General features: G+C 39.2%; 1 protein-coding gene across 1 annotated transcript; it reads left to right on the top strand.

The window, feature by feature from the left end:
- The first annotated feature begins 3,876 nt into the window (after positions 1-3,876).
- On the top strand, positions 3,877-10,596 carry kbtbd8 (kelch repeat and BTB (POZ) domain containing 8). Its single transcript, XM_067505118.1, has 5 exons — positions 3,877-3,963; positions 5,151-5,358; positions 5,486-5,792; positions 6,570-7,389; positions 7,570-10,596. Exons 1-5 carry the CDS (start codon positions 3,948-3,950, stop codon positions 8,031-8,033), a joined length of 1,815 nt encoding a protein of 604 aa, XP_067361219.1. The 5' UTR covers positions 3,877-3,947; the 3' UTR covers positions 8,034-10,596.
- The last annotated feature ends 118 nt before the right edge of the window (positions 10,597-10,714 follow it).

Here is a 10,714-nt window from a genome sequence, read left to right as displayed (position 1 = left end):
CCCCCGGAGGCATATAATAACCCATTACCTCCATCTCTGACAAAAACACACATTTAAACTACAATTACCCCCCCACCTCCTCTTCCTCATGTATCTCATCCCATCTTCTCTTCTTCTGCTCTTCTGCAATTCAATCTTTCCCAACCTGGGACCACTTAACCCCCTGCACTGTCTTTCTCACATCCTCCCAGGAGATTACAAGAGACAAAGTCACAACTGAAGAGGGGCCTTATTGAGAACACTTATCACAAATATAAACCCATTCTTTGAGAATATGCATTTTATGAACTACACCACTCAAATGTAAAAATCATTATTTACATGTAACACATATTTTCAAATAAATATGCAGATTTACTTCAATTAATGTATTATCTTTTGTATTCATATTCTTTGCATAAATCTCGTCTAATTTTATTGGTTGCAGCCTATTTCTGGGGGGGCGGGAGCTGAGACAATAGGATATTGGGAATGCATACAATAATAATAATTCTATCTTTCATTGTGCTGTGACCAGAAAAGTAGAAATTGCAGATGTCTGGTGATCAGTTTCAATGTATCAAAAAGGGACATATGTGGAGGGGTATACAGAAACCCGAACCATCATGAAATAACACCGACCCCAGGAAGCCTTTTTCTTTCATTCAAGAGTAGGTAGACCCAATTTCACAGGCCGCGCTGTGGCTGAATGGGAAGAAATTGGAAAAAAATGTGAAATCGATTGCTTAGATTGCAGTTGTACTTTTATTTGTCTCCCCTTCTGTCATTCTACAGTGTTATGCAGTGTTAGAGGGCATTTCCAGCTCCCACATCACTGCTGATGGCACTGCAGTTAAGGTGCTATGTTTGCAGCAAAGGTACAGGTAGCTTTCTAAGATTTTATGAATGTCAACACTGCAAAATGAACGCCTACCATCACTACTTTGTCCTTGTTGTTATTGTTTCATTTCAAATGTAATGTGTGTTTTGCACAATCAGTACTTCTCAAAATGTGCAACCGTCTAAGTATTGTTGGGTTGCATAGCATATCATTAATTGTATCTAGACATTGCTAAATTAAAAGAACTCATTTGAAGATTAGTAATAAAAAAAAAATGTATTGCATAAATCCTGAAAAAAATTGACGTGTTAAATTCCAGTTTAAGTGTAAGCACTGAATTAAGTTGAAGTGCTGATAAGTGTAAGAATTGGGTGAAGCTGGAGTAGTTCAGTTGAGGAAGGTGAGGATTAAGCTGAGAGCATTTGAAACTGTTGTGTAAGCTTTAAGCGTCAGTTGAAGTGGAAGCTCTGAAAGCAATTACAGTGCCATTTCAAGTGTAAACTGAAAGACAGTGTCAGCTGAAGTGTTAACACAAAAGCAGTTTAAATTAGAATTCTTCTGTCTTGTTGGATAAAACCTGAGATCTGAAAGGGCTTTAAGCTAATTATGGAACCCCTAAGTTAAATAATTACAGATTAGTTGTGGAGCACTGATTTGAGAGGTAAAAAAAGGAAATAGAAATGAATTATATTTTGTGAGATTCATGTGTGATGTACCTGTTTCCCCATCATACATAATAAATGAAGTACATTTAATTAAGCAACACAAATATGACATTACGCAGTAACTATTTAGAAACATCAGCAGCAGGTCATTGACTTTGATATTTAATTGACACATTTTGTGGTATTAAACAATAGGTGTAAGACAGACTTGTGTAATTATTTCTACAAATAAATGAATAAATGAAGTCCAATTAAAAACAACAGACATTAAGTGACAGCATGTTAATACACGAGAATTACATGGCAATCACAGTGTTTAATTAACAGCAATTACCTAGTCAATTTCTCTTGACAGCATGAAGTTGCAGGTGCTGCCACATGTTGTGAATGTCAAAAGAGCCACTGCGGCAAACCCCAGTTTGACTCAAATGCCATTGCCTCAGTTTGCTGGTAGTGCCTAAAATATGCACTCAGCATAGTAATAGAAATTTTAATGAAATATTAAAGTTTAACCTAACTGTTTCAAAAGAACACGTTTATTTAACATAACATTAAACTTTGAATATTTGATTATAGTGAAGTAACAGTGAAACAATGCTACTGCATATTTTTGACTAGTTTAGTAGAAATTACAAAATACTGTCATACCTTCATGCCGTAAGCTAAAAAACTGAAAAACAAAAAACAACTGTAGTTTCACATGACAGATGGTTGGGACCCAGGGGTCATAGAATACATCACCATCAGAAAGGAATGTTTTTTGATAGTTAAACATCAATGTGAAAACATGCTACACATATAGGGAAGGTGAGAAAGCTATATTTACAGTGTATGTATGTCACACTTTAAACACAGAGGTAGTTCAATGTACACAAGGGACATAATAAGCCATAATAAGCTAATCTGCCAACATTCAAATTCTATTTAAATATCAAGTTTTTATCGCCTTGGGGTAGGCAATGAAAAATAATTGAATGAGACATTTTACCAATTTAACTTTAATACATAGATTTAGCAAGCAAACTCAAAGTGTAAATGAGGATAAGTTCTTGTGAAAATTTAGCCTATTTAATGTGACAAAAAAAAATCTGTCATCCTTTAAAAACACCTCTTAAAAATCAGTCTTTGGAAGACATCCAAACAATTTGTGTGTGAAATTTTTTATTCATTGACTTGTATTGAACAGTGGCCTTGAGTGTGCTCTTGCCAACAGTGCCACACAAGCACACTGTGCTATGAAAGTTGAGGTTGGAAATGTGTGAGGAAGGCCATGGACAGAACATTACTGTGATACTGCATTTAGCTGACCAAAAAATATATTCAAAACCAAGCCTGGGTGTATGATGACATGTAGAACAATTTCAACAATTAGTTCTAAAACTATTAGCGTTCAGTTGGTAAGGCAGTCGTCCACGGACCACAGGGTCAGTGGTTCGATCCCCGGTCCCGGCTATATGTCGAAGTGTCTCTGGGCAAGACACAGAACCCCAAACGGCCCATTCCCTTTCCCAGCTGTGCAGTGCTGGTCCAAACACAGTAGAAATTGGGGAGGGTTGCGTCAGGAAGGGCATCTGGCTTAAAAACTGTGCCAAATCAACATGCGGACAATGATCCGCTGTGGTGACCCTGAACTCACAGGATAAGCTGAAAGGACAAAAAAAAATTAAAAGAAATAGACAATAGCTTACCACAAGTTGTAACTGACAATGACACGTAATGGAAAGATTAGTATTTTGTCAACATGAAGCCACTAAAATCACATTAATTTGCAGCTTTCACGTTTTGCAGAGGCACAGTATACAACCTTACACTACCCTTAACTTTAGCCACATCATTGTAGGCGAATTTCCTGCTACAGGAGGAGAAATCACCACCATGGAGATTGTTACAAATTTTACTTTGACATAAACAATGTTCCCACTCCCATTGTCATGTTAAAGGTTAAAGGTCATTCATTCAGGTCATTGTATGGAAACTAAGCCAGGCTATTTGAACCACAGCATACTCTTTGCGATTGGAAAATTATTTTATGGTAACAAAATGTATTTGAAACTAGTAGTAGTTGTAACGATTAATACCTCTTGTTAATCTTTATAGATATCACAATATATATATAACCTTGAGTAGGTCTGTAAGATTGTGAGGAAAGGAACACAAGGAAAAGCTTTGAATAGCCACCCAGGCGCCAACAGTGTTTCCTTTCAGCTTAAGTCAGCTCTGCTTGCACCTGCATACCCGAGCTGCTTTAACTTTTTATGTGATTATACTGAGTATAGTCTGTAATTCTGTTACTGTGTACAATTTGCCGATACAGGCTTCAACTTTTTTCCCCATTTGAGTTGAAAGGAATATGATTGGGTGCAGGATCAGTGCTTCTCTTGTGATTGGCTGCTCCTTGTTTCCGGGGCTCCGCTGTACAATCCGTGACGCTTCTCGGTGTTCCCCGAGACAGACTAGAGAGAATGGCTGCCAGTGGAGGTTAGCAAAAATCTTAATTGTTTGTATACTAATCAGACTTCAATCGTGACTTTTAAAGTTAGAAATTATTGGTTTATACGGTCGTTGGTAATAGACTTGTACAGTATTGGTAAAGGCCGTGACATGTTGTATTCACGATAAAAGAGGGCAGGCTCTAAACGACTCATCAAAAGTGCTGGTTATCGTTAGCCTAGCAATGTCGTTAGCTTTAGCAGTCTGGCTAACTTTCGGCCGGTTCGCTTGCTACACACAGCTGATTGTAAAAAGGCTTGTTTATGACGGAGACAGCGGTCAGACAAGTTGTAGATATATTGCTAGTTACTGATATGAGTGCTAAAACATCAAATATATCTCCAAAAACAATGTTTTAGTTAGACCGGAAGATTGCGAGTAATACATTTGAGGTTTATATCAACCTTTATATCTCGCAATGTTGTGTCCAGACAAGCCTGCTAACATTAGCTCGGCACCTAGCTCTCTGCTAAAAGTTAAACTCGCACGATAACTAGCGAACGTAACAGCTAACGTTGCTAATTACGGGATAAGCAGTCTAAACAGCCACTCGCATTCGGACTATGCAATTGTCTATATTGGTAAAGTTGGCGATCAGTTTAAATAGCCACCCGAACATTTACAGGAGGCAGTGGGCAATCATTCGAGGTGTTAGCAAACTAGCTACTACCTGGCGAGACAGTAGTTCTCTATTGAGAGTCTTTGTCCTGTCAAGGAGTTAGCTTTGCACAACACGAGGTATTTGTTTGAAAAGTTTTAGTTCGTTAGGCTTAGCTGCAGCACGCTGTCTCTGTAACATTTGTCTACAGTAAATCTACCTGCTCAACATATATAACATTTCATTATTATTTTTGCATGATTTTAATTTATAATTACTATTCCCATTATTTAAAGTAATAGCCTGTTTGTCATTTAAAAGTCTGGCAACTGTCTCATCTTGTGTTCTTTGTAAATGTAGGAAACAGTACAGCTGCTGTCATCAGCCTATATTTATTTTTAAGTTATCATTATAGTGGACAGCTGTATAAAAGTGACAGGGCAATTTTATGACCATGCATCATGTCATTTGGTTTTCAACTAGACGTCTGTAGAAGAATATCATATTTTGTGTGCTATCTATGCAATTTTCAAAGGTGATATAGTTGAAAATAATTTCTTTGTACTATGTTGATCAGAGGTAGGGAAGCTGTTACAAGTACAAAATGGGACACCTCCAACCACCAACTACAACGGGGTAGATGCTGTTCATGCCTGCAACATCCTTCAGCAGCTTAAAGCTTTGTATGATGAAGCACAGCTGACAGATATCGTCGTAGAAGTGGACCATGGCAAGACTTTTTCATGTCACAGGAATGTCCTTGCAGCGATCAGCCCATATTTTAGGTAACCATTGTTCAACGTTTATAGAGATAGCATACTAATTTTTATAATTTAGCAGCTGAAAATACATAACATAGAAATTGATAAATATAGGTTAATATTTATGTTTTTTTCCCATCACCACCACCAGGTCCATGTTCACCAGTGGCCTTACAGAGAGCAGCCAGCGTGAGGTCAGAATTGTTGGCGTGGAATCTGAATCCATGCACCTTGTCTTAGACTATGCCTACACCTCCAGGGTCACACTCTCTGAGTGCAATGTTCAGGCCCTGTTCACTGCAGCCAGCATTTTCCAGATTCCTGCCCTTCAAGACCAGTGTGCCCAGTTCATGATCAGTCGGCTTGATCCCCAGAACTGTATTGGGGTCTACATGTTTGCTGATGCCTATGGGCACCAGGAGCTGAGGGAACGCTCACAGGACTACATTCGCAAGAAGGTCAGTTTAACATGAGCTCAACATTGGTTATTTGCATTCTAATTTACCAACTGTGGTTGGTTAAAAAAAATAAAGACTCGTGCAAGAATATCTTTAGAATCTTCTCCTAAATTTCTCTTTCCTTTTTATGTGAGGTTTATTGGTATGAGCTTTAATGCACAGTTGGGTTCACAGTAATGCACAATTGTGTCATAATTTGCTCATTTCATGCTGGTTAATTTCACAAATTTGTGTGACTTTTTGGGAAAGTTAGCATCACAAAAAAATGACACTAAACTACTCCTGCTTTCCTGTCAGAAACCAGCAAACAAAAACAGATTTACTTGGCATTTACCTTAGAGGAGCCACAACAAATAGAAGATGTTAACAGTAAGGGGCAAGGACAGGCTGCAGGCCTATGGATTTCTGTGGGAAGCTTAATGCACTGGGAGGCCGGGTTTCTGAGGGTGATGGGTGAAATGCAATGAAATCAGTAGGGTGCGGAATATTAATTTAACAAAAAGTTTATGTAGCTTTTGTATCTTTTATTTTTAATCAAATTTCCATCCTCCAACTTCATTTAAATTAATTGAAGTGGTGCAATCTTTTTGTTGATTAGTTGATTTCCACAGGTTTACATAAAAAAACATTGGTCAACTTCTCTCTAATGCGCTTCTTAAGACCATAAAGCTGGTTCTTAAATAAGACATTTAGTTTTATTCTTGTCTTATAACAGCGTTAGGTCTGTGACTGTTTTCATTTGATGCTATAAACTGAAACATTATGTTTTTGTGGTAGTTTTTGTGTGTTTCACGGGAGCAAGAGTTTCTCCAGATGACCAAGGAGCAGCTGGTCAGTATTTTGAACAATGATGACCTCAACGTAGAGAAAGAAGAGCATGTTTATGAAAGCATTGTCCGCTGGCTGGAGCACGATTTACCTGGCCGTGAGGCCCACCTAGATGAAGTTTTTTCCCAATGCATCCGTCTGCCCTTGCTGGATGAGGCTTTTCTCAGTCGGATACCTGCCCCATTTGCTTGTGCCCTGTCCCTGTCTAAAGACCCTGCTGAGGCCAAGGCCCGGTTGACTGGCACCAATGGTTGCCCACAGCGCCTGGGTATGACTGCTTCTGAGATGATCATCTGCTTTGATGCCGCTCACAAACACTCAGGGAAGAAGCAGACAGTGCCTTGCCTAGACACAGCCACAGGAAGGGTGTTCAAGCTCTGTAAACCACCCAATGATCTCCGGGAGGTTGGCATCTTGGTGTCCTCAGAGAATGATATCTATATTGCCGGTGGCTACCGGCCGAGCAACAGCGAGGTGTGCATAGACCACCGAGCAGAGAGTGACTTCTGGCAGTATGAACATGCAGGCAACCGATGGCTTCCACGTGCACCACTGTTGAGAGCAAGGATAGGCTGCAGGCTTGTGCATTGCTGTGGGAAGCTTTATGCACTGGGAGGCCGTGTTTATGAGGGCGATGGGCGAAATGCATTAAAATCAGTAGAGTGCTATGATGCTAGGGACAACTGTTGGACAGCAGTCAGTCCCATGCCTGTGGCCATGGAGTTTCACAGTGCTGTGGAGTACAGAGATCGCATCTATGTTCTCCAAGGTGAGTTTAAGCTACTTGAAGGGAGCCTGTGCAGTGTTTATAGCATTCAGAAGGTAGCTATGATCATGTGATATTTCTCATTAATTACCTGAAAATGCATACGTATTTCAACACGTATATGACAAACGCACAACAAAGAGAAAGTCAAACTCTAAACTCGCTTTACCTTGGTTTCTGCAGGGGAATATTTCTTCTGCTTTGATCCCCGTAAGGACTATTGGAGTCATTTGGCCCCAATGAGCGTCCCTCGGAGCCAGGGTCTGGCTGCCTTGTACAAAAACTGCATCTACTATATTGCTGGTATCTGCAGGAATCACCAGCGCACCTTCACTGTGGAGGTCTACGACATTGAGAAAAACACCTGGAGCCGTAAGAGGGATTTGCCATTTGACCAAGCCACAAGCCCGTATATCAAGGCCATGCTGCTGCAAGGCAAGCTACACCTGTTTGTACGAGCCACACAGGTCATGGTGGAGGAGCATGTGTTTCGCACCAGCCGTAAGAACTCCCTTTACCAGTACGATGATGAGGCAGATGTTTGGACCAAAGTCTATGAGACACCTGACCGCCTCTGGGATTTGGGTCGCCATTTTGAATGTGTGGTGGCCAAACTTTACCCACAGTGTCTCCAGAAAGTGCTTTGAGCTCGTTTTGTGATCCCAATAGTGTGGTCCTGTCCGCCATGTGCCTGGTGTTACCTTGGGTTTGCACCACGAGGACCATTTTTTGTTAAGTCTTAAGTCATTCAAACTTTGGTTTGACATGATCAAAATGGAGGTGCTTTTAAAGATTGCAGTATTTTTTTTCCTAGAGAGCACCGACTACCCACACTGATGCTTGTTTAACAAAACCGTACAATGAATCATAAGTGCAATTACCCTATTTTTTGCTTGTTGTTGAGCCATGTTGTTCTATTTTTGTTTTAGATTCGTATATAGGTAAGGATTTTTACAAATAAGCATGCAAATGAGGGTCTTGGCAAGATGAAAGTGCCCTCTGAAATATGGATGCTAAGTGTCAGCATAAAGTGAAAATCTATATATATATAAAAATAACTATATAAACTATATATTCATACGGGTAAGATGAGTACATTAGCTCATTAGTAGGTTGCTGGCTCTGAGGTTTGTGTGTCTGTGTGTTTTTTTTGTGTGTCTGTTTTAGGCTTATTTTAGAAATGAGTTTAAATTTGAAGTGTGCTTGTGATTTACATTAACTTAGTGTTTTTGAAACATGTATATTTTTATGGTCCTCTCTTCCTTCACAAGTGTCAGTGTGTCAAACAGTACACTATGTGTGACTTCTGAGCTATTCTTATTGTCTTTTTGTTTTTGAGATTCCATTTGCATGGGGGCTCATACTCCCCACTCTTTTGAGTTGGCATCCATTTTGTGTCACATGTGAAGACAGCTTAAGTGAAATGCTCACTCTCCACATTGGAGAAACAAGGACAGAGTCAAATGTATGGTAACACTAAGTGGACAGTTCAGCCCAACTAACAGGATTACCTCAGATACTTGAGAGATATTTGATTAGGAGAAAAGGGATGTTTGAGGCCAATGTGTTTATTAAGCAACTGTGTGAAAAGGTTGTTCTTTGACATTTGATTATAATCATTTGGGAAAAGGCTGAAATGTTTAAATGCCAAAAAAACACTTGAGGTCTTGTTATGGTTGATCTGGACATTGAAAAGACTATTGTGGTAGCAATAATTCACAGAACTGTGATTAGGCTATATTGCATTATATTACCTTTAGTTAAAGTGCATTATTTGTTTTGTGCTTGTTTCTGATAGTGAAAATCACATGGGTTCCAGTAATGATTGTTTGGCTGTTGCATAGGCACAGCTTGAAGTGATGCGTAACTTAGTGGAGATCATTTGGGATGCCAGTGTGCCTGTGGCTATAAAAGGGACATCAGAATAAAAAAACAAACTATCTCCTGATGAAGAATATCTGAAAAGTCTTATTCAACATTGCACTGAATCACTCTCCACTTCAGCGGTCCTTAACTGCAAACTTTACTAAGCACCCTCCTGAACAAGCAGATTATGAACAAGAGGGTGGCCCAAGGTTGTGTGCTAACTCAGCCACGAGTCTGTCTTTACACGCCATCACACAGAAGACACAAACTGTTGGTGCTGCTTTGTTTCTCTTTTTTTTTTTTTTTTTGGACAATCTTGTATAGAAGACGTGATGGCACCACTAAGTGGCGTCCCCTGTCAGAGTGTGGCTTTTTCAGTGCCGCCAGTTTCCTCATGCAGGTTCCTGTGTCATCTTTGCACTACACATTTCCCGTGTATTATTTCTTAACAAAGTGTCCCTCTATTATAAATGTTTTTATTAACCATATTGCAATCATCAAAGAGATCTACATGGAAAATAACACCACATTCAGTAACGACTTGAGGATCCACTGTTAACTGACTTTGAGCAGATTGTTTTTATTTTTATGTTTTGGTTTAAATGAATCTGGCTTGAACAATGCCATCCAAATAGCCCTTCATTAAGGGTGAGAGAAAGTTTGAGCTTCATCCACATGTCTACAGATGGCCATTTTAGAACCAGGAACAGAGAACTCTCAGGATTTCTACTGATACACAGTACTGTATTTAAATGTTTTTGTTATGTGTAATATACTGTACTATAGGTTTGCTGTACTTGCACAGTTTTTTAAATTTCAGTTTATTTTATAACGTGAGAAAAAATAGATGTGTTTTTTTTTTCTTTTTTTGTTGTTGTCTCCAGTGGCTGTTTTCTTTTCTTAGATGTAATTACCTATTTAGTTATGGTAGAGTAATCTTGCTTTTGAGGAAAAAAAAAAAGGATTAACCGCTCGATTGGTACATTTTTGATTTTTCTTCCCTTCCCCTCTCTCCTCTGTAGTACAGTAGTATTTACCACCTCACCGAAACGTAAGCATTACAGATCAAGTAACTCCACTGTTACGTCACATTTGAAACACCAGTCATAAACTTCATCAAGCTAAGAAAAAAGCTGTCTGTGTTAAAGAGTTAGTGGCTGTCATGTAGAGCTCATTCTGGCCATCTACATGCATCGCTTATGGGTGCTATTTCATTGTGATCGTTGTGCATTTCCTCACTTTGCTGGTATGGCTGTTTGGGGTTTTTTGGATAATATTTGTGGTTGAGCTCAACTGTGAAATTCACATTGCACATAATTTGAAAATAAAACGATTAAAAATAAAGTTTGGGGATTTGTAAATGGTTATTTAACAAGCATTCTTTCTCCCTTACTCATCTAAAGTAACAGTTGGACATTCAGTTGTCTTAAACTGTCTCTAATTCAGACAGCGCGTGCCCATG

This window comes from Channa argus, chromosome 5 (assembly GCF_033026475.1).
Source record: "Channa argus isolate prfri chromosome 5, Channa argus male v1.0, whole genome shotgun sequence".
Taxonomy (NCBI): Eukaryota; Metazoa; Chordata; class Actinopteri; order Anabantiformes; family Channidae; genus Channa; species Channa argus.
Note: the sequence above shows the minus strand (reverse complement) of the source record. Positions and strands in the feature narration are given on the sequence as shown.